This window comes from Hermetia illucens, chromosome 4, assembly GCF_905115235.1.
Source record: "Hermetia illucens chromosome 4, iHerIll2.2.curated.20191125, whole genome shotgun sequence".
Lineage (NCBI taxonomy): Eukaryota > Metazoa > Arthropoda > Insecta > Diptera > Stratiomyidae > Hermetia > Hermetia illucens.
The window spans coordinates 168906032-168933624 of record NC_051852.1 but is presented as its reverse complement, the minus strand read 5'-3'; the positions used below and the strand labels follow the sequence as shown (position 1 = coordinate 168933624).

The 27593-nt window shown below is 44.3% G+C and overlaps 1 protein-coding gene across 2 annotated transcripts in view; it reads left to right on the top strand.

Moving 5' to 3' along the window:
• Positions 1-23852, top strand: part of LOC119655727 (neuropeptide-like 1) — a 116728-nt gene extending 92876 nt beyond the window's left edge. The window contains exons 2-5 of one of the 2 annotated variants that reach the window (XM_038061764.1): positions 14392-14487; positions 14548-15295; positions 15533-15638; positions 21509-23852. In XM_038061764.1, the coding sequence (XP_037917692.1) occupies positions 14392-14487; positions 14548-15295; positions 15533-15638; positions 21509-21974 (1416 nt within the window). In that variant the 3' untranslated portion in view covers positions 21975-23852. The remainder of the gene's footprint in view (positions 1-14391; positions 14488-14547; positions 15296-15532; positions 15639-21508) is intronic. The other variant, XM_038061765.1, reaches the window with a different exon arrangement.
• Positions 23853-27593: the final 3741 nt, after the last annotated feature.

Here is a 27593-nt window from a genome sequence, read left to right as displayed (position 1 = left end):
AAGTTGTCTCTGCTGAAATAGCAAAAAGGACAAGATTGGGTTGAGAAGGATACCCATTGTCCCAAAAGGTAATGTCATAGGATACAGTTTGCTGTATATTGTGCATTATACAGTTTGGTAGTAAAACCAACTTCCACCTTCTCCATTGAGCATAACCAAAGTCCTGTCCACCGATGCCTATACACAAGTCAAAAGTAAGAGTAAACCATTTGGCCAGTTTGAGAACTCTATTCGAAATTTTATCTAACCAAGCAGTTTTATTGTCCTCAATAGTTTCAAATATCGCCCGGCGTGTTTTTCCAACATTTTTATTATCAAAGAGGTTTGCCCTGCGTCCAGCTGAATTATCGTGTCCCTTGGGCGGTTAAAGAATCTTTACGGTATCTCAACTGGTTCTATAACAAACAAAAGTCCGGGGATTTTGGTCATTACTAACCATTTCATGTGGTGTTAAATGTCATAATTTGCCAGGTGTAGTTTGAAGTTAGGCACAGACGCTGGACAATGCATGGGAACATGGCAGAATAACTATTATGGATCTAAGGTACCCTCCTCTAGGACTTTAGTTTACATGTTCCCAGACTGTTTTTTTCCTAGTAAGCTCGCGTATGTTTCCCTACAGCTGAATTTTGTCTTTCTTGCATATAATATATGTGACGTCCTTCTCAACTGCACAGCTAGTTTGTCTGCTGTTCTATTGCTTTCTAACTTAATGTAGCCAGAATTGTTTGTTGTGAAATATAGCACTTGTCTGTTGGACGCTCAGCGTTCGAGTGCCAGATCGCGAGCTCGCTCACGGTCTGCCACACGAAAAGGGCGTTCGGGTAGCAGGTCGTCGGGACAGCCTGCGGACAAAGGTATTTGCTGGTACCAGCTGAGATTCGGTGATAAAGCGACAAGATGTACGCTACCTTGTAAATTCGCGCCTACCGCAAAAAACTAGATCCGCGGGGGTCTTGGCGACGGCCACCCAGAGCGCAGCGCCACGTCGCCTAACTATTTTCGACCCCCTCAGCGGGCGCAACTACCTCGTCGACACGGGTGCGGAGGTTTCGGTTCTTCCCGTACCCCGGCATCATCGACTATATCCACAACCCCTCAAACTGGCGGCAGCAAATTCCTCCCGCATCAATACATACGGGTACAGGCAAGTGGACGTGAGTCTTGGCTTGCGTAGGACGTTTTCGTGGCGTTTCATCCTGGCGGATGTCAGCTTCCCCATATTAGGCGCAGACTTCTTGTGTCACTATGGGTTGCTGGTGGACTTGCAAAATAAGTCCCTTATAGACCCCACAACCAACCTTAATTCGTCGGGCCAAATGGTATCTCACGCTGACAATAACCTTTCCGTTCTTTTGGAAGACATCACCGACTCTCGTGTTCGGACACTCCTCCAAAAGTTCAGCCAGATTACTACCGAGTGTAGTCTCTCGAAACCAGTGAAGTACAATGTGCAGCACCACATAAATACTACCGATTTTCTCGAAGGTGCGTCCTCTACCATCCCAGAAACTGGCTATTGCGCGGAAAGAATTTGAACAACTTGTTCAACAGGGTATCTGCAGGCCCTCAAACAGCTGTTGGTCTTCCCCTTTACATATGGTCCCTAAGCCAAATGGCGAATGGCGCCCATGTGGGGATTACAGAAGGCTAAATGCACAGACTGTTCCTGACCGATATCCGATTCCACTCATCCACGACTTTGCGCATCACTTTGCGAATTGCCGCATCTTTTCGATCTTGGACTTAGCCAAGGCATACCACCAAATCCCAGTAGCTCCTGAAGACATTCCAAAGACGGCAATATGCACACCCTTTGGACTCTTCGAGTTCACCCGAATGACTTTCGGATTGTGCAATGCGGCGCAAACCTTTCAAAGGTTCATTCACTCAGTCCTGCAAAACCTCGATTTCTGTTTCGTCTATTTGGATGATGTTTTGGTCGCTTCTTCCACTGAGTGTGAGCACTTAGCCCATCTCGAGTGCATTTTTCAACGTCTCCTTGAGGCCGGTTTAGTCCTAAACGTTGAGAAATGCAAATTCCTTCAACAACAGGTGAGATTCCTCGGCCACTCCATTTCCTCTGAAGGAATACAGCTCGACCCAGACAAGTTGCAAGCAATCACAAGCTTCCCGCGTCCAAAAACAGTGAGGGAGTTGAGGAGGTTCTTGGGCATGCTAAACTTCTACCGTCGTTTCCTGCCCAAGGCTGCCCATCACCAGTCCGTTTTGAACGCGTACTTGTCTGGCCCCAAAACAAAAGACACACGAGAGATTGTGTGGTCTGAAGAGGCTGTCCGCGCGGTCAATAAATCCCGACAGCAACTGGCTGATGTTACACTTTTGGCATTTCCTCAGCTAGATGCACCCCTAGCCGTTTTTGTTGATGCCTCTGACATCGCAGTAGGTGCTGCCCTTCACCAAAAGGTGGATCAAGTTTGGCAGCGGTTGAGTTTCTTCTCGAAACAGTTGAATCCCGCCCAACGGAACTACAGTACCTACGATCGCGAACTGCTCGCCGCGTACTTGTCCATCAAATACTTCCGTTTCTCCCTAGAAGGCAGGCCGTTCACAGTGTTCACGGACCATAAGCCTCTCACTTATGCTTTGAAATAAAAGCCCGACAAAGCGTCCCCTCGTCAGCTTCGACACCTGAGCTTCATAAGCCAGTTTACGTCAGACATCCAGCATCAGGACAACAAACCGGTTAGTCACCGGAAAATACTTCTGGCCCTCCATGAACAAGGATATCAATTCCTGGGCCAGAGAGTGCATCGCATGCCAAAAGTGTAAAGTCTCCAGGCATGTAAGGAAAGAAGTGGGCTCATTCCCCCGCACTACCAAGCGTTTCCACACGATACACCTCGACATAGTAGGGCCTTTGCGAGACTCGCACGGCTACAAGTATTGCCTCACAATCATCGACAGGTTCACGCGGTGGCCTGAGGCAATACCTCTGAAAGACATTACGGCACAATCTTGTGCCGAAGCCCTCTGCCGAGAGTGGATATCTCGCTTTGGCGTCCCTGCAGTGGTCATCACTGACCAGGGAATGCAATTTGAATCCACCCTTTTCTCGGAGTTAGGTAAATTCCTGGGTTTTAAACGCCAGCGGACTACGGCATACCACCCGCAATCCAACAAGAAGAAAGTTTAAATTTGCTGGTTACTAGTGCATTTTATGATAAGTACAGAATACCGAGTCTCCATCTCAACGGGGTCACTCTATTAGGAGAGTACAGTCGGACACCGGTAAACTCAGCTGTCAATCAGTCGTCGTCGAAGCTCTACTGCACATTTTAGGCTTAGAACTTTAGTATATCCTTCTTTCAACCATCTTGACTCATCGAACGCGTCTTCCAATTTTGAAATCTGAGGAATGATGCGCTGGTTTCGTCAACAGAATCTGCCCAGTGCTGTCGGGGTTTTCTTACCGGTCTTTATGCTCCTGCCCTACCTTCAAATATTAATTTAGATATCCGAATGTCGTTCATTCGCTGAACAGCCCATTGCAACTTTCGAGGTTTCATTAATTTGGATACTTCAAGGTCCAAAAAGTTGACTGACGGTTTCGTCAAGGGCAAGGAACTCATCAGACGCTGCCTCACCTCTACCCTGGGAGCAGCGTGACCGAAGTAACGACAGATAGCAATTACTCCACTTAAATACAATATAATCGCAAACACATAATGGGTACAAATTATATTTAAGTGAAATCAGTCCAGACCTAAACCAGGCCGAAGTAAATATTTTTTGTTGAGGATGCTGGGAGTCCTGAGTCCGCACCCACTTAGTGATTCGGTCCGTCATTAAGTGGGACTCCCAGCATCCTCAACAAAAAAGGCTTCAAGGTCGTCAAATATCTGATAGAACTCGTGGTTGTATCTGATTCGTCATTAGTCGTCCACTATTATTGTTTTCAGCACCCTCTTCTCGAAGGTGTTGGCCAGTTTTTCGGAAGTTTCTGTTAGGGTCCATTATTCACATTTATAGCATAGTACAGGTCTTATTATAATGTATACTGTGTATAAATCTATACCCGTAGTTTTCCTTCCTCATAGGCGAAGGCATTGCGAAAACAAGATTCAGTTCTACCAATAACTGTTTCAATGCTCTGTGCCCCCCACATTCATTGCTTTCCCATAGATCTAATCGAAATAGTCTATGACCTACTCTCATTGCAGTGCTCTGAATAAACAAATCCAAGGGCTGTGTCCGGATGGCTCAAATGGTTAGAGCGCTGGGCTGGCGTAGCGGAAGGTCGCGGTTCAAATTTCTTTGGGCGCAGAGGGATTTGCTATCGTGACTGGATGGCGGACACCAGTAGACTCAGCTGTGAATGAGTACCTGAGTCAATCTCGGGTGAACGTTACCTTACGGTCTTGAATGAAGTGCTTTAACACACTTCAAGTCCCTGACCAAATATGGATTGCTGCGCCAACGATTATTATTTCCGAGTTATCACAATCTCGGCAGATGCCGGATTTTACCTAATACTAGCACTAAGTGCCAAGCATTTAGGCTCGGACGATCCTACCTACTTAAAAACTAAAGGGGCGCTGGTGGTGGTGGCCGGTGGTAGGTCATTAAGGGCTGTAAATTGAGTAATAGATTCAGAGCTGGACCGGATGCCAGTGCTCATGACACCGGCCATGCCCAGAGCGACAGTTCTTTGAAGTGTGGTTAGTTTACAGCGGAAACTCAGTTATTTCACCTTAACTCACTAGACCACGGATGCATAAGCGAACATTGGCTTAATTATGGGAACATACGAGTACTACCTGAAGTCTGAGTCCCCATGTCCAGGCAAAAATCCGCCTACACAACCCATGTTTGTCACAAATAAGCTTCTTGTCAAGAATAACTCGCAGATATTTCACTCCTTCGGAGAGTTGAAGGGTTGTACCCTTCATCTCTGGAAGGCAAAGACTATTCAGTTTCCTCCGTTTTGTAAATAATACCAAATACCAAAATGTGATTTTATTTGGATTTACTGAAAGCGCATGTCTGAGACATCAACTGTCAATCAAATCAACGGCGCGTTGTGTATTTCTATACGCCATTCCGAGATCTCGACCAACAGCTAGCACAACTACGTCATCCGCATAAGTTTGAGGGTGTAATGGCAGACTTTGCAGTTCGCATAGTAGTGAGTCAATTAACACATTCCACCGAAGCGAAGATAGCACACCTCCTTGAGGGCAGCCTTTCGTCGCTTCCGGTGTTAAATAGTGATCAATGCCCACTTCGGCACACAGCAATCTCTGCGCGAGCATAGCGTAGATCCACTTCATGAAAGTTTCATCAACACCATGTTCTCTGGCAGCATCACAGCGCTTTTGGAAGCGCACACAATTAATGTCCAAAAACACCCCCGTCGCAAACTCGCTTTTCAGAGTTGCATCCTCTTTTTTTGAAACCAAAGAGTGAGGAGCAGACTTACAGAACTTGCTACGTTGCTAAGCATGTTGGTTTTCATTTAGTGGGTGTGATCTTGACACCTTCTCGGCAATGTGACGCTTAACCAGTCTCTCCAGAAATTCCAGAGATAATGATGTTAAGTTGATTTGTCTGAAGTTCTTTGGATTTTAATAGTTGCCTTTCCCAGGCTTAGGTAAGAAAACTACTTTCACCTTCTGCCAGCAGCTCTCGCCTTTTCATTGGTAACAAATGTTCACGCAGTGCCCCAATTTCCCTTGCAATAATTCCGTGTTGAAAAGTTTGAAGGACCAGCCAATTTTCTTCCTCCCACTTTTGAGAGCTGTTCTCCCGAGTGGTGTACTTCCAAAAGAGTTTGTATAGATTCAACATTGGAGTTCGTGAAAGTACCATCCGGTTTTCAAAGAGAGTCCAACTTGGCCGACGCATTCTTATTAAGGACTCTGCACTGCGAAGAACTCTGCCTATTACCTTCCAGTTCGTCACAGTATTCTCTAAAGGAGTGTCGTTTCGAACGTTTTACGAGCTTCTTATATTCACGCTGTGAGTTCCGGGAGTTTAACCAGTCTTCATACTTACTGTTGTCGCAGGATTTAGAAGCTGTCTGCTTGATTTCTTGAGTTTTTGTAGTTCTCGGTTCCATCATGGAATCGTTTTACCGCATTGTCCTCGGGAAATAGGATAAACCCCTTCGAAGCACTCTAAAAGTGTGCGATTCAGAGTTTCCAATTGATCTTCTATCGCCAAAGGAGTCCTTAGTCACCTAGGGAGCTAGACTTTGTCGCCAAGAAGTTCATTGAACCTTGTCCAATTCGTTTTCCTACAATTCCGTCATGAATTTGGTAATTCTTCTAAAACTCGTGCCTCGGCCACGATCTGATTTCTCAAGGTCGCAGGTGGATTCGAAGTCTGTGACTTCTTACTTCTTGGAGAGTTACAATCCTTTGTTTTCATCTGCATGTGTTTTTGGATATCCTTAATGTAGAAGTAAACTACCACAGGCTACCCCACCACGACAAGGTGGTGTTCTAGAGGGAGTTGCTGTATGGGAGTAACACATGGAGAGTGATCCCCATTGTTACTCAAAAGCTCCAAACTTTCGTCAATAACTCTATACATTGTATCATCAGAGTACCCTGGCCTGACACTATCTCCACTGAAGAACTTGGTCGTCGCACAGGTCTTTCACCCTTGAGTGATATGAGGCAGAAGTGACAGTAGACCTATCTACTGTACACACATTTTGCTGGTTACGCGATGCAGTGGAATCTACTCTCCCACCATGTTCGACGATTGGGTCACTTTAAGGACACTTAGCGCAGAACAGCAGCGGAGGCATGCGAGCGTATCGGGAAGCTCCTGGTGGAGCTGAAACCAATTTCATGTAGCCACTATACCCCACCAAAAGGTAAATGGCAACCATATAACATCCGTAGCCGCTTTCAGCGACACAGCCCCACAGGGCAGAGGTCAGGCAGGGTCTAATGAGTTTGCTCTGCCGTAGCAGATGAACCCATGTGCTATGCGTTAATTTTCAAATCACAGTACCAACCAGAGTATGGTTTCCAAAGATGTCCCACAAGGTCTGTTTAGTACTTGCCTACCCACTCATTTTGAGCCTTGCATGATAGCAGTAATATCCATCTTTAATTTATATAAAGCAGGCAGACAGGCTATTGATATACTTCCCCTAACTACCTTATTTCCTCGCCTGAGAAAAATTTCAATTTTCGCTAAATATTTATTTAATGGGGGTGGGTGGGTGTGATGTGATTGAGGATTGAAATGAGAAAGCCAAGCGGAGAAGTTTCTGGCTGGTTTCCAATTTCTCATACGTCCGCATCACTTGGAGTTGGTTCCTTCTACGGTAAAACACCTGCGATTCAATTATGGCACTGCCCTTCCAGACTTCTCCACCAATTTACTGTTTTGTTGCCAGACGCACCTGATTTCTTCAAACTTATAATTTGCTTGTTCGTCCTTACATTGAAAAGTTTAAATGAAAAACGATAATGGTACCTACTAGGGAGGCGTTTTAGAGATGACGAAGGATTTTTTCATATCGTCCTTGACTGTGAATGGGTCTTACGAAGGAGTAGATAGGAACGTGCGGAAGATGAGAAGAGGGTCATGATGAATAGTGTAAAAGGCTTTAATGTAATTATCAGGATCATACTAAATGGAGGTGTCTAGTTGCGAAGGAACGACTATCTGCAAGGCATTGAGTAAAATGGAGATTCATCCTAGTCAGAGTTTGATATGATTAAGACTTACTAGGCCATGCGCTGTTTGTTGCCTGTTGCCTTTTAAACCCCACAACTGAGCGTGTACACGCGGTCCTGCTGATGGTACTCTGTAAAATGCTATACACTCGGCAGGCAACCAAGCAGGAAATTCAATAATGAAAAGTCATATAACAGCTCCTAGCCGGGATGCTGGAGTGTTGTGATTACGAGGTGTATGGAGAAGGTGGGGGAAGCACTGGAGAGACCGTACATGAGCGAGACAAGGTTGATTGTGTTTTGCGTAGGAAGGGGTGACGTGGCTCACTTAGAAAAAAGTAACAGACTCATGATGGAAAATTTAATCAAATTTCGTTGTCATATTAAGGATGACTGCTTGAGTTTTCAATGATATTGTTCATTTGGAAGTCAGCAGATAGGCAACTCTGAAGCGCAGTCATAACTCGATGTCATGATTTCAACAGAGTGATAAGGTAGGCTGGATAATATCATGGCGTATAGAATCATTACATGATAATGGAAACGAGTTGAATGAGAACAATGAACGTGAAGGGATTATTGAGTTATGTGGAGTTGCTGATGAAGCTGTTTGGTTCGTTACATTTCACTTCATCCATCTGATGTTCGTTTTGTTGCTCAATTTATCTAGTTGTTTTTAACTGTAACCACGATGATAGACTTCTAATCTGATTGGATAGAAAGTAGCTTAGCGGGGCTCCCCCTCAGACATCACCTTGTCCTGGTGGGGGAGCCTGTAGTAGTTTACTACTACACTAAGGGTGTCCAAAAATATGAATATGGAAACGATGGATATAAACTCTCCAAGTGGTAAGAAGTCACAGACTTCGAATCCACCCGCGACCATGAGCAATCATGTCGCGGCCGAGGCGCGGATTTTGGAGGCCTCACCACATTCATATTTGCCTATAGAGCAATCTGTAGAAGGCATGCTTTCCGACTCAGTGGAAAGTTTGCATTTAGTGCCTACGGCGAAGTTAGCCAGAAAGGAAAGTACGGAAACTCTCAAATTGGGAGAAACTGGAAATCCGACTACGGCCGGCCCGTCCGCGGTACTACAGCCCAAATCTACCCGCAAGCGGAAGAGGAAGGCCCGGCAGAAGGGAACTTCGGCCACTAAGGAGGGGGGGACTACAGGATGAATCCTGCCAGTCAGAACCTTCTCCGCCATCCTTACTGGGAAGAGCGGAAGAACTGGTGACGTGGACGCTACTGGTTCAACGCCAGTATGTGGAAATGGATCCAAGCGGTCCGAACACCGTGAACCTGGAAAGGCCCTAAGCCGACGGCAGAAGAGAGCACTGCGAAGGAAGATGAAGCACCTTGGTAATGAGGACATGGACGTGGCTGTACCACTAGGCGCGGTAACGCCCAGAGAAATCGGACGCAAGGAAGCGGAATCTTCGGCGGAAGGTGGGGATAAACTGGAAACCCCGGTAAGATCCACACTGGACGCACCAGACTCTTCAGTCAGCGGTAATGCGCGCAAGAAGCGTAAGACCAACACATCTGTTGTGGCCGACGCTTTATTGTGCTCCGCACCAGGGCTTACATCCACGCGTCTCGCGGGGATTAGGACCGGTGTGCCGGGAGGTGATCAAATCAGCGAGAGAGATCTTAATGAAGCTGGTCCCTCCCACAGGAATACGAACACGAAGGCGGGAAGGAAGAGGACGTATGCGCAAGCTGCGGCCTCTGTTCTGACTGCTGCCATGGGAGTTTCCTCCAAGGATGGCAAAATGTCAGAGGGACAATTTACCATCCTCCAGGAATGCCTGTGGAAGAAAATGATGGAGCCTGGAACGAAGCCACGATTTAACGATCAAGGTTTTCGGGATGGGCTTCTCCATTTGGAGTGTGCTGACGAGGCTGCCTTAAAGTGGCTCCAGCAGGTAATCCCAACTTTGAGTTCCGGCGGTCGGCCCAAGTTCACTATCGTGAACACTGAGCTACGCAGGACAGAACATGTCGGATGTTGACTACCGGGCCCTCGAAGGAAGGCAGAGGACATCATCCGCTTGCTGGGTGAACAGAACCCGGGCATGGACTTTGGGCACTGGAGGGTGAAGTTCATGAATGCCAGGAAGGACCAATCTAAAAACGTGGAGGGCTTCAACTTGGTGTTCGAACTGGACGAACAGAGTCTGAATGTGCTCAGGGGAAGTCACCATATGGTGCTCCACTTTTTCCTATATAGACTGAAATTCAGTCATATCAGGAAACTGTAGGGCAGCATCTCCATTTTGAGAGCGAAGAACAATGATGGTCTTCGACTCACACAACATAGAGCAAATTGCAGCATCTTCGGTGCGCTCTCCCACAATGGAGACGTGCGCGGAGGATAGTGCATACAGGGGCGGAACCCCCGTATGGGGGCTTGCACTGGGGAAGGGACTACAGAGTGAATCCTACCTGCTAGTAACTTCTCCTACACCTTCCAAGGAACAGGCGGAAGGAAGGGAAGCCAGAGACGTGAACGAAACTGACTTGATGCCAGTTCGAGTGATCGAATCTATGCAACCCGGACACCGCAAACCAAGTAAGGTGCTAAGTAGAAAACAGACGAATGCTCTGCAGGATGAGGTGAGATCTTTCGTGGATGAGAATATGGGAATTGCGGTACTCCCAAGTACGGCTTTTCTCAGAGAAATCAATCACGAGGGGATCCAGTCTCTGGCGGTACGGTGTGGGGGAAACCCCGTCATACGCGGACTGCCGCATACGCTTCTAACTGTTTTCCATAAGACAATAGACTAAGTTTATGTCGAAAAACATAAAGATTGGTCAAATCAACCTGCAGCATGCCAAAGCTTCCTCCTACCTGTTGGCAGCGAGAATGACAAAGCTACAGGATTTCCCCTATGTCTTTTTGGTGCAAGAACCGTGGGTTCGATTTAACAGAATCTGTGGCATTGGATCAGTAAAGGGGGCTAGGATCTTCTAAGACGAAAGATCCATAAGACCGAGAGCTTGCGTGCTGATGTCAAGACGGTTAGAGGCAACTATGCTGAGACAATATTGTTCCCAGGACTTAGCTACGGTCATCATACAATACCAAATAAATGGCGAGAGGAAAAACATCACAGTTGCCTCCGCTTATTTACCCTATGATTCTTTGTATCCTCCACCGACGCAAGAACTTAGGGATCTGGTGGCGTATGCAGAATCAAGTGGTCTCGAACTCTTAATAGGTTGCGATGCGAATGCTCAACATATTTGTTGGGGCAGTAGCAAATGCAATCCAAGAGGAGAGAAGCTATTTGATTTCATCACTTCAGCTGGTCTTATGACTGCAAACGTAGGGTGCGCCCCTACGTTCGTGGGACCGAGAAGAAGCGAAGTAATTGACCTAACAATCTGTACCTCAAAATCGTTAGAGTTGATTACACACTGGCGAGTGCTAGACGAGGTCTCACTGTCAGATCACCGATATCTTGAATTCAATCTGACTATTGCGGGCGAACAGTCTGCAGTACAAAGACGGAACCCTAGGAAAACGGATTGGGCAAAGTTCAATGAACTTCTTGGCAATAAAGTACAATTCCCTAGGCGACTAAGGACTCCTTTAGTGCTGGAAGATGAATTGAAAACTCTGAACTACACACTTTTAGAGTGATATGAAGAGGCTTGTCCTATTTCCCGTGGCCAAAGGGGTAAAACAGTTCCTTGGTGGAACCGAGAACTGCAAAAACTCAGGAAATCAAACAGGCGACTTCTAAATCGTGCTTGCAAAAGTAACAAGGACGAAGACTGGTTAAATTTCAGGAACTCACAACGTGAATATAAGAGGCTCGTGAGGTGCTCGAAACGAGACTCCTTTAGAGCGTACTGTGAGGAACTGGAAGGCGAAAGGGAGACTTCAAGGCTGTGCAGAGTCCTCAAAAGGGATGAGTCGGCCAAGTTGGATTCTATTAGAAAACCCGACGGTACTTTCACGAGCTCCAGACTGGACTCAGTACAGACCCTCCTGGAAGTACACCACCCGGGAGAACGGGTGAGAGAAGTGGTAGGGGGAGAGTTGACGGTTCTTGCAACCCCTTCAACACGCAAGTGTTGCAAGAGGAACTGGAACACTGCGAAAGCGGTTGTTACCCTTGAAAAGGTGAGAGCTGCCATAATGTCCTTTGAACATTTCAAAGCACCTGGCATGGATGGCATCTATCCGGCAATGCTAAAGGAGGGTATGGAGCATTTAGAGCGACCTCTAAGAAATATTTTTCGAGGATGTCTTGCTCTGGGCTACGTGCCTTCTTCTTGGCAACAGGTTAAGGTAGTTTTCATACCGAAACCTGGGAAAGATGACTATTCTAATCCAAAGAACTTCAGACAGATCAGCTTGATTTCATTCTTGTTGAAAGGTTTGGAGAGACTGGTGGAGCGTCACATTCGTGGAAACACACTTAGGTAACACCCACTTAGTGAAAACCAACATGCTTACCAACGTGGAAAGTCCTGTGAGTCTGCTCTTCATTCTTTGGTCACAAAGATAGAGGATGCAACTTTGAATGGTGAGTACGCGATGGGGGTGTTCGTGGACATTGAAGGGGCTTTTGACTGTGCGCCTTTTCAAAAACTTTGTGATGCCGCCAGAGCGCATGGTGTTGATGATGCTTTAATTAAGTGGATCCATGCTATGCTAATGCAAAGATTGCTGTGCGCTGAGGTTGGGGTCGATCGCTACCTGACTACGGAAGCAACGAAGGGCTGCCCCCCAGGAGGTGTGCTTTCGCCGCTTCTGTGGAGTATGCTGATCGACTCACTGCTATGCGAACTGCAAAATTTGCCAATACACGCTCAAGCTTATGCTGATGACGTGGCTGTACTTGCTGTTGATCGGGATCTTGGAACGGTGTGTAGCAATATACAGCGTGCCGTTGATTTGATAGACAGCTGGTGCCTTAGACATGGTTTGTCAGTTAATCCAAATAAAACCACAATGGTTTTATTCACAAAAAGGAGAAAACTGTATGGACTTTGTCTCCCTAAGATGAGGGGTACTACCCTTCAACTCTCCGAAGAAGTGAAATATAAATAAGTGGGGGTCACTCTAGATAAAAGACTTCTTTGAACAAACATGTAGAGGTAAAGATGAAACGAGCTCTCACAGCTTATGGGCTGTGCAGACGGACCTTTACCTCGACATGGGGACTCAGGCCTCATGTGGTAATGTGGATATACGTTGCCATCATTAGGCCGATGTTCGTATATGTATCCGTAGTGTGGTGGGTTAAGGTGACACAAAAAGGTTTTCACCGTAGACTAGCCGCACTGCAAAAAACTATTTGTCTGGGTATCACTGGTGCCATGAGCACGACATCCGGCGCAGCTCTGAATGCACTACTAAATTTGCAGCCACTGGATATATTTATTCAAAGCACTGCAATGAGAGCAGCTCGTAGGCTAATTCGATTAGATCTATGGGAAAACAACGGATGTGGGGGGCACAGAGCATTGGAAGAGTTACTGGGAGGGCTGAATCCAGTTCTTATAATGCCTTCCGGTTCTCGTGTCCCCATACATCTGTTTGGTAGAAGATATGTAGTTACCCTGAAGCGTAGAGAGGACTGGGAAGACCCAGAGGAATACGTGGCGGGATGTACGGAAGTCTTCTTCACCGATGGCTCAAAAACAGAAGAGGGTTGTGGAGCCGGAGTCTACCTCTCGAATAAAAACGACAAGTGGGCTTTTCCTTTGGGACAATATGCAACGGTTTTTCAAGCCGAAGTTTATGCGATCCTAAGGGTGGCAAACTGGGTGATTGACGAGCGGTTGAAGGGCAGGCGCATCGCAATCTGCAGTGACAGTCAAGCTGAACTGAGGGCATTGAGCAGTCCTTTAATCACCTCGCGAATCATTCAGGAATGCAGAAACCGTTTGAACTCTATGTCTAGATTCAATACGGTGGAACTACTCTGGGTACCTGGTCACTGCGGCATAGAGGGAAATGAAATCTCGGAAGCTTTAGCGAAAGAGGGGTCAATCTCCCCTATGCCGGGACCGGAGCCAGCAATTGGGATTTCAGTGGCATTGGCCAAATCTGTTTTCAAAAACTGGGAACAAGTTTCCCATAATGACAGGTGGCAGAGCCTAAATGCTGCTCGACACACCAAACTTTTCCTGCCAGAACCCAACATACGTACCACAAAGTTTATCCTGTCGAAAAGCAGGAGGACTTGCAGGTGTATTGTGGGCATTCTGACAGGCCATAATTCACTAGCTGGGCATATGTTCAGAATAGGAATTACCGAAGATGATACGTGTCCCTCCTGTAATGAGGAAGCGGAATCCACGGAGCATTTCCTATGTGAATGCCCCGCCTATGGACGCATCAGGCATCAGATCTTTGGTGCCAATGTTCTCCAATTGCGACGGGTAGCATCACATCCACTAACGGAAATCCTACGATACGTTAACGAATCCGGAATATTTCGTTAGACGGGGGACGCGAGTACAATGGGCCGACACGGCCTGAGTGCTCAGAAGCTATAGCTTCTCCCCACCATACACACACACACACACACACAGCTTAGCGGGGAAGTTTGTCATGGTTCAACGCAAGCAAAACCACTTCAACAAAAGATTCAGAGATATTAGGAATCTTGTATGAAGTTATCAAACAGGATCATAGATTGTGCTCTCATTTTGTTTTACTTGTTGTTTTGCTAACAGCTCTTCGTTTTACTCTTTCCAGGTTACTCCACAATCGGCAGAAGGCGGTCTCACACAATGCGAAATTGAAACCATCATTCGAGAATTAACCAACCCAAATCCGGAATATCAGATGCATGTATGTCGAGCCGTTTTAAAATAATTTCTTGGTGTTACCAAATAAGTATTCTTCCTTTAGATTGCTTCACTTCGAAATCAACTTCGTAGTCTCCTAGGGAGGAAACTACCTGATGACAACTTCTTGGATTCTGATGATTCTTTGGAAGCGGATAAACGGTCCATTGGGTCTTTGGCTCGAAATGGTTTCTTGAACAATGGCAAACGCTACGTCGGATCTTTAGCACGCTCGGATTCGCTACGTTCTCAATTTGACACAATTAAACGCAGCTTGGCTACTCTGGCCAAAAATGGTCAGTTACCATCTCGTGAGCCTGACTACAATGACAGTGCACAGCAATGGAGTGAAAAGCGAAATCTAGGCTCCCTTGCTAGATCTGGGTATTTGGCAGGAAAAAGGAATATCGGCTCTTTGGCCAGGGACTTTCAACTACCATCCTCTTCTACTGGCAAACGAAATATCGCTGCTCTGGCCAGAGACGGTTTGGTTCCTTCGCTAAATCCTAAACGTAATATGGCATCGTTAGCACGAACAGGTGCCTTCCCAGCATATAAACGTGATTTTGGAAACAATTATTGGTCAGATGACTGGAATAGTAGTGAGGTTGACAAAAGGAACCTGGGAGCACTGAAAAATTCGCCAGTACATGGAAGTCGTCAGAAAAGGGATATCGGCTACGACCTTGAGATCGCTGATCCTGTCATGCAAAATGCTGGTTCGGTCGACTATGATGAGTTGCGAAACGCGATAAACCAATTCTACAATTCATACCTTGGAGTTAATAACCATGAAGAGAAGCGTTTCTTGGGTAAGTATTCATACTTTGAGTAGATCAGAAAGTACATGAAGTCCTTGACATCAATGTGCTTTTGAATCAAAGTCTGGAAAATCTGATCACCAGATAAGTGTAAAAAAACCGATCTGGCCTCAAGGTTCTTACCCCTTCAGATACAAAAAGGCTTTGAGATATTCCAGACTTCGTTTCCTTTTAACCAATGTTCAATACCTTCCCATATACTATCTCGTATCCTTCGGAACATAAAAGGCTCTGTAGCTCGAAGTGGATGGTATCAATATCGACCGAGTTCTGTTGAAAAACGTAATCTTCAATCGCTAGCACGCAACGGTATGCTGCGCTCCGATTTGGCACGGTACGTTTCATCATTAAATGGGCGTGACCTTTATCGGCAACAGGAACAAAAACGCCATATTGGATCGGTTGCGCGTTCAGGATGGTTGCCAGCCTTTCGTCCCGTACGAAGCGGACGATTCAGTCGTTCGGGCAGGGCGAGGTCTCAAACAGTAGGAAGTTGAAAATTGCTTGTAGTCTCGATGTTAGATGACATATAGATTGTGGAGTAGTTTTTTTTTTTAATGAATGGATGAATGTGCATTAGTAGATTTTCCGAATCGTGTTCGGTATGGTTACTATTGTGACCGGCAGTTAATTTTCAGGTGTGTCTTCTTCGATGATCTTTTGGCTGAAGCTTTCCTATACCTTCAGATCAAGCGTGATGCAAGGATTTTGCGGTTATCTTTGACTAAGCAGCTTTACCTCCTTGCCTTATAATGGAAGTTTATCTTTTATTTTAATAGGTTTCTTCGACGATAAGTTTTTCAATGTGTGCCAAAGATATGGAACAGTGAATGCCACATGCTAATTGACGGGACCAAATAGCGCTATTGGTTGCATTTGGCATACTCAGCAGGTTTGTGTTCCCACGGCACATCGGTTGTACCAAGGACAAGCACAATTTTTTTTTCGTTCTGCGCACAGGTTATCCGTATATGGCACAATTGCAAATATAGCTTACTTTATCGTCAGCACCTATTCCTAGAACATGTACGCACTATCTTTTGCACTCTTTATACTAATTTGAATATTTTAGGTTCTACATGAAGTTGGGAAAGAATTAGAAGCGAATTTAACAATCTAACTTAGCCATGGTAGATGTCTTCCTCGGTGGTATATATCCGAATCCCATTGCCTTCTCCCCATTCCATCACTTTTTCACTCTTTTCTAATTGCTCCTGCTCAACCTACACAGAACTAAATAATTTTTTCGCAATCTGCATTATGCGCTATGCTACAGATGTGAAACAAGATCCCCAACTTAAACTTCAGAAAAACTGGTCAATACCTTCGAGAAGAGGATCCTGAGGAAAAGAATAGGAATCAAGCTAGCTCTAACTCCAGGCTGCTTTGAATCTCTGACCATTCCGCTCCATACCCCCTCCTTGGTTGAGCTCCTCATTGGTAATCTTGACCCAAATGTCGGACCTGGTTCCGATGAGCTTCCTAACCTCTTCCTTCTTAACTGTAGAAAACACATTTCACTCCGCTCCGATTTCCGTCCGATCTCCTGATTCTCTCTTGTTGCTCAAAAATCCTCGAAAGTTACGTCAATGACTGGTTGACCACACACTTCGTTCACCTAATTGTCAAAGAGCAGCATGGTTTCGTGAGACATAGATCGACGGCTTCAAACCTTCTGGTCTTTACCAACTTCATTGCTAAATGCTTTAATTCACGACAAGAGGCACATGCTATTTATACTGATTTCTGCAAAGCCTTTGATACCGTTGACCATAATATTCTCCTCTCTAAACTCTCTCTACTCAACTTCCCTCCTCAATCATCTCCTGGCTATCCTCCTATTTCTCACACCGTTCCTGCAGAATTTCTTTTCATGGTTACCCATCTCGTTCCTTGTCTTCTTACTCTGGGGTTCACCAAGGTTCTATACTTGGCCCCTACTCTTCCTATTTTTTATCAATGACCTTGCCTCCATCCCCCCAGCCCGTGTTTGCTTTACGCAGACGACCTTAAATTATTTGCCTCTGTTTCGTCTCTGCTGGACCGTTCTCTCTTGCAGTCCAACCTTGATAATCTGGTCTTTTCGTGTTCGGTCAACAAGCTGACTTTGAATGTCAGCAAATGTGTAGTGCGGACATTTTGTAAGTACCCTTCACGGGGCTCGAGATTTACTTTCACCGCCCGATTCCGAAGCTATGATAGCCCTACATCGCCCTACAGCTTGGATCCTTTGACTCTGTTTTCTTCTTCTTTGGTTTAAGCATAAGGTAAGCCTGTAGAATCTTGACTACGACGAGTCTGCATTACGCTTTCGTCAACGTAGCAGCGAACCAACCACACCAAGAAAAGCAAAGATTGGATAATACAATCTAGGACTATGTAGCCATTGGATGCCAGATTGTCCAGATTAGGCGTTTTTTTTTTGTGATCAACACATCAACAAACGTGACTCTGAGTGCTGACTAGTAAAAAGCAATGCACGGCGTCTCGCATTAATAGAGACGGAGATGTCAGCATCCGAAATAAAGTCATCCGTGATCGATATGGAGTTGCATGGTGGCATCTATCATTTAAAAATTGTGATTCAATGGTTCGGTTATTTTATTCGCAGTATAGAGGATTCACTAGCTAAGATTTATATGGGTATCGAACCAGATGGGAAACTTCCAAAAGATCTTTCGAAGTAACAGCGGCTTAATACATTAGATGATGATTAGAAAGCATCTCGGCTCTAACCGTAGCAAACGCATGGTGGAGAAAAATAGCGCATTTAATCAAGACCAGCAGATTATCATCATCATAAACGGCGCAACAACTGGTATCAGGTGTAGGCCTGCCTTAATAAGGAACTCCGGACACCCCGGTTTAGCACCGAGGTTCACCGATTCGATAGTCTTAAAATTTGGCCTACGCCATGGCTCCATCTCAGGCATCTCTTCAAACTTTTTCACGGACCAACACTGATCGCCGCATGAGCCATATTCGATCTGGATCACTAACAAACCAGACGATCCAGCTCGCCAATGTGGTACATATACCAGTTAGCCTATTGAGTCCGAACCTGTCCCACGAAAAATGGATCCGGTATTTGCATGCACCAAGTCTAGCGCCGCGAAAGCGTCGAGGAGAATATGGTCCCTGATGTTAGTAGTTTGACTTCCCCAATCGACAGCCTATGCGTTGAAATCATCCGCTAAGATTTTGGGGTTTCGACTTTTTGCATCCGAGACGAGAATACCTAGCATTTGGTCAATTTTCGGCCCGACGAATCCCAGTTCTGGAAACCCCATCACTCCTTAATGTTTCTTGTTCACTCCTTGGTGAAGTCTAGGGCATCCATACAGTTATATTGTGCTTCAGTTTCATTATCATTACACTTAATGCTGTGTAAGTAATAAACTCGGAGCAGTGAGACAAATGCAAGACAAGGCTGACGCACCACCCTCTCAATTATCACGCCCTCAGTCTTCTTGGCCTTATCAATTCTTGAATGATTCGATTTATACACGCCCAGGTACCACTCTTATTGCTTCGATTTCCGTCTCATATATGTGATAGTCTATAAGAGTCTTGCGCTGCTTTGCAATGGTTCAGGTGGATTTGTATCAATCTCATTCCTTTACTGCATCTAAGGCTCTCCTAAATACTGGGCATCTTCTGTTGCCTGCAACTAGCCGATAATCGACGACGTTTTTCTCCTTGCAAAGCAGGGTTAACCTGAAAATATGACCCTCCCCCCATATTTTCTGCATCTTTTTGATCTGTTATAGTCATCGGTGCATTCCACCGCTATGTGGTCAAATTCAAGGCATCTAAAGCAGCGTTTGAAGGACACCTGAGTCGTCACATGACCCAACCTATTTTTATTTAACTAGCCGCCAATAGTTTGAACGCTGATTTAGCCTTTGTGTGCCTCTATATGCCTTCCTCAGTTCTCTGATCGCAGAATGTTGTAAAACGAATGATCGGAACTGTTTTCTAGGTCCTCATCCTTGTGTGATTTCACCTATACCTTTACATTTCATCACAATCTCCTGCTTTTTCGCCTATACTTGTGCCTCTTCCCCTAAGGGTTTCTCCACTTTCATGCGGAAGTTTTCATCCATTTTGCTCGGAGATTTCCCTAGCTGCAGAATCAAATCTACTTGTTGGGAGCGTCTGATTCAGATGACGTTTTCTCCCAGGTCCATGGATTTGACCTTCCTGAAGATATCGGCGTATACGTGCCGCACTTTTTTTTATGTAAGCCTTGGTCCATGCTACCCTGGTTCCTTTCTGGGGCTTTACCTCCCTTGAAACGAGCTGGCAAAAGCGCCAAAATTTTGGCCACTTTGTTGGCTTCCCCTTTATCCGATGAGAGATCTTCTTGCACCCTTCGCGACCTGTGAGGCTCCAAAAAAATTGTTCGCTGTCTCTCTATTCCGCTTTTCAAGTTTACCTCCCTTGGGATTTTGAGGGGGCGTCACTTATGTTGCGTGAGTGATGCTTGCTTTCTTCAATGCATATTTTCGTCCTTGGCACTGTTCTACAATACATAGATAGATAGATCATGTTTTTGATGAATTGATGAACATTGCCTGTCCTTTATGACAACTTTTTCCCTCCAAGTAGGTGAACCATAATTCTTCCGTATTTTGACACTGTTCCTCTACATGGTTTTGCCACTATGCACTTCTATATTTATTAACCTTCCGGGAGCTTCCCTGATTTTCGTCCTTCACCAATGTTGACTTCGGGGGAGATCGCAGGGTTGTTCAGCTTCTGTAGTCAGAGAACTGACGAATGACCAGCCTGTGAAGTATCTTTCCGTGTTTTTGGAACAGGCGTCCTCGGAAGTGAAGCACTGCTTCTAATTGCCTCTTTCTCAACGCAAATTGATGTATTCGATGCAACGGTGGCCAAGTATCCATCCCGGAGGCAGTGCAGTCGCAAAGTCGTCAAAAGCCGCCGATACTGGGGTCCCTGAATCCCTGCACCGCACAGTTTTCTCTTCTTTCTTCCTCTATATTGGTTTCTTGTTCTGGGTACCCTTCCCACAGCCATTTTTGTGCACGGGCGGATGTTTTTCCACCACCTACCATTTGGCAACTCTACACCGGTCTGTCAGTCAGTCTGTCACATCCGGTTTACTCGGAAACAGTTGAAGATATTGTCACGAAATTTGGTGAGAACGTCTGATCTGTAACGTAGAACTAGCGACATCACTGGACTTAATGGGTGTGGGGGGGATGTTGGGGTGTCCCCGAAAGTACGAAAGGGAGGGGTGTACTTTTTCTTTTGCACAAAATATAGTCATGTGGGGTATCAAATGAAAGGGCTCGATTAGTACTTTTCGAAATTGAACGCTTCTCTGCTACTGGGTTAAATGTAGTGGAGTGAGGTCTCAAAAAGTGTATCTTAAAAAGTGAAAAATCTGGAAAAATTCATGACGGTGCATTTATACGAAATCTAGGTCTCAAAATACATGCCATTTTGATATCTACGCAAAAACAGTTATTAATAGCATATTACCAGATTTTAAAAATTTACCCGAAACCACCCCCCTTATACCATTATAAGTAATAATATAGTACACAATTTTGGAAAGTTTGAAAAAAATCTAACTACTATTAATAAAATTATAGAATGTCAAATTTTGTGTTTTACGTGGATTTATTCTATTCTAAGACGTGTATGACGTTATCATCATATAAGGTGATCTCATAGAACGACGGAGATGAAGGCTCCAAACACAAGGATCTGCTATTGTCTTTCGTATCATTTTTGGAATAACTGCAGTGGAAAATGTGACTTCTCTTCAATAAATAGATGTTAGAATGGTACCGTGCGCGTCTCTGTCAGATTGTTTCTGTGTTAGAACTAAGACCAGATTCACAGAGAGGACAGTGAATTTCATTGCATGCGAATGTGGAAACAATTTAGATCGTTTTTTTTTTCTGTAAAATATGTGTATCATGGAAATTCAACTAGCTACATCCGTGTCTGTATAAATGAATGTTTCGTTTCTTTCTTGAAATGAAGAGAGTCAAAGGATACTAAAGTACTATGTGTCCTAGTGATAGAATCACTTACGTAGAATCATTTTAGCTTGATAGATACCATATGTATTTATAGTTTTCTGAAAAATATTTTGGTTTTTTTTTCTCGTTTTCTTCTGTCTCTCGTTACTTGATGAATTCTCACAACAACAATTTTTGCATGAAGGACGGATTCTTCCTCCCACAAGAGCGACTTCGACAACCCATCGTGGGAGATTGTAGACGATGCGACTCTGGCTCACGGTTACTCGGAAACACCCTTAGTTGGGGTGCACCCGGACTACAGAGCACCTGGGGCACACCACCACGACTCACAGCTCTACACTGGCGAAGTTTACGACGTACCGAACCTTATTATTAATTCTATTGATGATAGCAACAATAATAAACACAACAATGACAATTACTATAGTAGTGTTAGGCATCCTCTTGATTTTCAATTAAGGCAACTTGAAGAAGCTCAGCAACAACTAGAATATGGACTGCAGGATCAGGAACAAGATGATAACGACAATAATCTTTTGGAAAATTATGTATATAACGTAGTAAACAATAATAGCCCTTATGATGAGAACGAAGAGATTAACGATAAACTTTATGAATTCAATGTGAATGCCAATTATTTGTATTAACCGGTGTTGTGATTTCGTCCTACTTTCATGTAAATTATCAAAGTACTAAACAACCATATCTGAACCCCAACTTTATCTTGCGGACAAATACAAGAAACATTTAATCATATCAAGAAGTAAGTTCATATCTGAAATCATATCTGATGTAAAAGTGTAGTTAGGGATGGGGAGTTGTTTGATGAACTGATAGAATCTCATTTTATGATGCTTCACCACTGCGAATGGATGGAAATTAGAATTTTCTCATTTGTCCTTCTTAAATTCCATTTCCTTTTGAGACTAGACTTTGTAAATAAGAAAAGGAAAAATTTAGTTTAATACTTCAACGCTCGGAACTTTATAGAACGAACTCAAAATTGCGGAAAATTATTTGAAAATTCTGATTAGAATTTCTTTATGCTATTTATATTGAAAATTAGATGGGATGTTTACTAATCAACAACAATTAACTTTTTCTGTCCATTGCATACTCCAACATCAATTTAATTGAATTGGATTGATCAGAAAATTAATTTATATTTTAGCACGTTCAATGAGGAAATCTGCACCAAAAGTAACTTTCCTGCATTTTTATGAAACTAATTTAATTTTTTTTCCTCAAACAACTTCTTGTCCGCTTTTTTGTTAATTCTGTTCCAATTAATCTATTTTTATTCAAGTTTACAATATTTCCCCTAACCATTACTCATAAATGCGTTTCTATAATTGTCACTAACTTGGCTGGCTTTGTGATAATTTTATAAACGTATTTTTGAAAAAAGATACTTTAATGGTACTCAATCAGATTAAAAGACAATAAATAGTTTTAATACAAATTAGGCTTTTATTATTCATATAGGTATCACTTGTACCCTTTTACATTATATACTTTCTCAAAAACTATTTGAAATACAAAAGATGACAATAATAATCATCTCCGGTTGAATAGTTGGTTCAACAAACTTACTCGCTTCCAAAAACTGTATTTATAAATATGCATACGTACATATATATGGATTTAATTTATCCGAGTGAAAGTTATATAGTAATGCTGTGCACGACAATTGATTTTTAATATAAATTGATACCTTTTACATAACAACAATTCCGGAATCTCATTTTAAATAGTCAAAACTATAAGAATCCTCTTTACAGTTATTGCTATATTCTACAAAGGAAACTAAATTAACATCAACAATTTTAAAAGTATTATAAACTATGTACATTATCAACTTCCAGACTTCCTTTAGTGTCTTTATCAGAAAGAATACTTAAAGGTTTACATACTATAAAAAAAATAACATCTAAAAGTGACAATAATTTATTCAATGTTAAATATATATTTAAAAATAAACTCAAAGTTGATTCTTAAATAAAGTTGATAAAATTGAGGAAAAAAATTATTTTGAATTTGGAATTATATAACTGCTATATTTTGGACAATAATATTTACATAAAATATAACATATACTTCATAAATGATGATAATATAAATAAATATAGAGTAAATCAAAGTAAATTATAACTTTCATTCCTTGTATTAATATAACAGAAGTTGTGAAAAATATACTTATGGCAAACATAACATCAATCATATGCAATTAAATATTACACCAATTTTCATGAATGATTCATTAACATCTATATCAGAATCTTTCAAGACTTCTCAATGTCTAAAATGTATTTTATTAATTTATTCATTATTATATTAATTTGTCCCTTTGAATGCTGACATATTTTATAATTTAGTTTATAATTATTCAGTGGAGTTTCCAAATAGTATTAAACATTACCTTTCCCTAATACGAAAACAAATTCTTTGCACTTTTCACTAATATTTTCACATATTTATGGGATAATTTAAAGAAAAATAAAGATATTTTGCTCTACTTGGTTAACATCGGACATAATGTGAAGTTTCATTTCATCAAGAGGAATTAAAGCTTTGAAGAATAATAACTAAGGATGAGTATATACTTGTAAAATGTGTAGTGAAATAATGAGTTTTCAAAGAATACCGGACAGCGCGATGATTGATGAGATAAAACACTATCCTTCCAATCTTGTTGCCCTGTGTTCAGATCCTAGTGGTCATAGATATTTGTGTTCAACTTGGTGCTTGTCTTGCTGCCGTGGGCTTATCACTTGCAATGCGAGGATAACAAAACTGGAGCACAGCTTCATTGAAAATAAAAGGGAAGGCAAGGTAAGGCATTTATAAAAAAAAATGTCGACTCTTTACAAAAGGTTAAAGGTTAGAAAATAAAACTTGCCTTTGGTACTCCTTTCTGTTCAAATTCATTTGCATGGGCATTTTTCACTTGTGTGTGTGTGTGGTGGAGGTGAAGATACAGCTTCTGAGCACTCAGGCCGTGTTGGCCCATTGTTCTCCCCCACCCTCAATGCAGCTTGGCTATCACTGTAGATTGCGATGTCCTGCGGCCTTAGGATCGCATAAACTTCGGCTTGAAAAACCCCTGGATATTGTCCCAAAGGAAAAGCCCACTTCTAGCTTTTATTCGAGAGGTAGGCTCCGGCTCCAAAACGCTGCTCTATTTTTGAGCCATCGATGTAGAAGACTTCCCTATATCTTGCCACGCATTCCTCTGGGACTTCCTAGTTCTCTCTGCATTTCAGGATAACTTCATATCTTCTACCAAACAGAAGGGGATACAAAAATCGGAAGGCATTGTTGTTTCTCCAACCCCGGAGCGCGGAGTAGAGTGGGCAAGAGCGCAGACGCCAAGCAACATACGAAGGAAATTGTACAGCAACCGTCAGCCGGCGGGCCACGTACTGCGAAGACCTTCAGCGATGTGGCCAGGAGTCACTTATGGGTGGCGCTAGCGGATGGCAATTCTGCTAGCGGCAAACTAACGCTGGAGGTGTGGACCAGTGTTGAGGCTAGGCTGTCGGGCATGGTCTATGAACATCTCGTGGAAACCGGAGGCAAACACCCGGTACTCACTCCCCACTTTGATTCATCTCATGTGGTCCGTGGGTTCCACGTAATAGCTTGCATGGACCAGTTCTCTAAGGACTTTCTCGGCTCGTGCGTCGCTAAGATCAGCGACGCTTGGGAGGGCGTTAAGCTCAAGACTATCCTTTACGACGAGATTCCCAGGAGACCGGTCGCTCGCATTTGGTTGCCGAAGATCCGCATGGAGAAGGACAAGCTGGTCTATTTCCTGCGCCTTCACAACCCCGGGATTCCCATGGACGACTGCGTTCTTATCAAGGAGGAGGAACCTCAGATAAACAGCCAGCCCGTACTACTCCGCATAAACGAGGAGTGCCTGGAGGCACTGAAAAAGGCCGATTACAAAGTGTGGTTCGGAGTCAGGAATGCCAAAGTAAAAGTGTTGGAGAAGATGACGATCGACGGTCCGACGGGGGCTGACGAACCCCCCACGCAAGCAGATCATGCTGAGGGTAACGCAGATAAATCTGCAGCACTCGAAGTGTGCCTCGGCTAATCTGCTCGTCTTCCTCTTAGAGGAAGACATCGACATCGCATTAATACAGGAGCCCTGGGTCGGAAGCGACCGAACCATCAAAGGGCTCCAAAGCAAATATTTTAATTTATTCCACAGCACAGGAGACGCTGATCAGGCTAAACCTAGAGCATGTATTCTTGCGAGGAAGAGTCTGCACGCTTTTCTGTGCCCGGACCTGAGTTCCAGTGACCTAGTTGTGGTCAAGCTGGAGCAGGTGGGGGCAGAGAACGTGTATATTTCCTCGGCGTACATGGCTCACGACCGATCAGCTCCGCCACAAGAACTACAACATCTGACGAACACCATAACACCAAAGAAAGCCAACCTGCTGATAGGCTGCGACGCAAATGCAAGGCATACGCTTTGGGGCAGCTCTGAAATCAACGAAAGAGGTGAGTCATTCTTTGATTTTATTATTACTTCAAATCTCTCGGTGTGTAACAGGGGCAGTACACCAACCTTTCATTTCCCCTGCTCGGAGAACTGTGACGGTTGGGAGGAGGTCCTTGATATCACCCTAATAACCGACAACGGGATTCTTAGGGTGGAGGACTGGAGAGTGTCTGACCAGAGATCCTTCTCTGACCACAGTTGGATACTCTTCAGTCTAGATCTCGCCGCAGAGGTCTCCAAGCCCTTTAGAGACCCCAGGAGGATCGACTGGAGAAAGTTTGGTCAGGTAATTAAGAACAAACTCTTCGGCGCGCAAATTGGTAGGATTGGCACAACAGACGAACTGGAGTCAAAGGTCGGGGCTCTGGAGAAGGCTTTTGATACCGCCTTCAAAGTCGTGCCCTGCTAAGTACAGCAAAAAGACCCTGCCACCGTGGTGGAACGAAGATCTCTCTAGTCTCAGGAAGTTGACCAGAGAAATCTTCAACATCTGCTACAGGCAAAAATACTGGCAGCCATACAAGGACTCCTTAAAGAAGTACAAGTCGGCCATCAGGACCGCCAAGAGGCGGTCTTGGCTAGACTATTGTCAGAACATTGAAAGCACTAGTGAATCCGCGAGGCTCAATAAGATTCTGTCCAAGGAACATAAGAGTCCATCCTTCCTTAAAAAGTCGGAAGGCTCCTGGACGGAATCTTCTAGTGAAACCTTGGAGCTGCTGGTGCAAACGCACTTTCCCTCCAGCGAGGAGGACTGTGAGTCAGAACCTCGCTTGGAGGGTTTGCGGCAACCCCAGCTGTGCGAGACTATCAAATCGGTAATTACCGGGGATAGGATCGGCTGGGCTATAAACAGCTTCTCCGCATACAAATCTCCAGACCCAGATGGCATAATGCCAGTCATGCTACAGAAGCAGCAGGAAAGGGTTGTGCCGTGGCTTGTTGAGATTTACCGGAGCTGCATCACTTTAGGATAAGTACCGCAGTCCTGGAGGCGCGCACGGGTGGTTTTCATACCGAAAGCGGGCAGGCGCGGTCGTGAGTCCGCGAAGGAGTTTCGGCCAATCAGCCTGACCTCTTTCGTACTGAAGACCCTAGAACGCGTCCTGGACATTCACTTAAGGACGATTATGGAGAGAACGCCTTTCTCTAAGTCCCAGCATGTCTACCTCAAAGGAAAATCCACAGAAACCGTCCTCCACGAGGTAATTGGCACGGTTGAGCGGTCGCTGCAGTACAAGCAGTATACCCTTGCTGCCTTCTTGGATATAGAAGGAGCCTTCAACAACGTCAGTACCAACGCCATCAAGGAAGCCTTGACCGGTGTTGGATTGGAGGGGTATCTCACGCATTGGATTATATCCATGCTGAGTACCAGGATAATCTAATCCGATCTGGGAGGCAACCACTTGACCAGAGCTGTGAAGAGAGGCACGCCCCAGGGTGGTGCTATCTCACAGGTGCTGTGGTTAATAGTAATGGACAAAATTTTACGTACATTAGACAGCAGCGGGGTGATGGTGGTGGCGTATGCCGACGACTTGGTGATACTAGTATCTGGGATGTTTCTGTCCATTATGAGCGACATCATGGAAGGAGCGTTGCGAAAGGTGTGCCTGGGGGCCGCAAGATGCGGACTCAGCATAAACCCAACCAAAACGCAACTGATGCTATTCACCACCAAGACAAGGATACCTGAATTCCATCTACCACGGCTGAATGAACAAAGATTGGTTCTTTCCTCTAATAT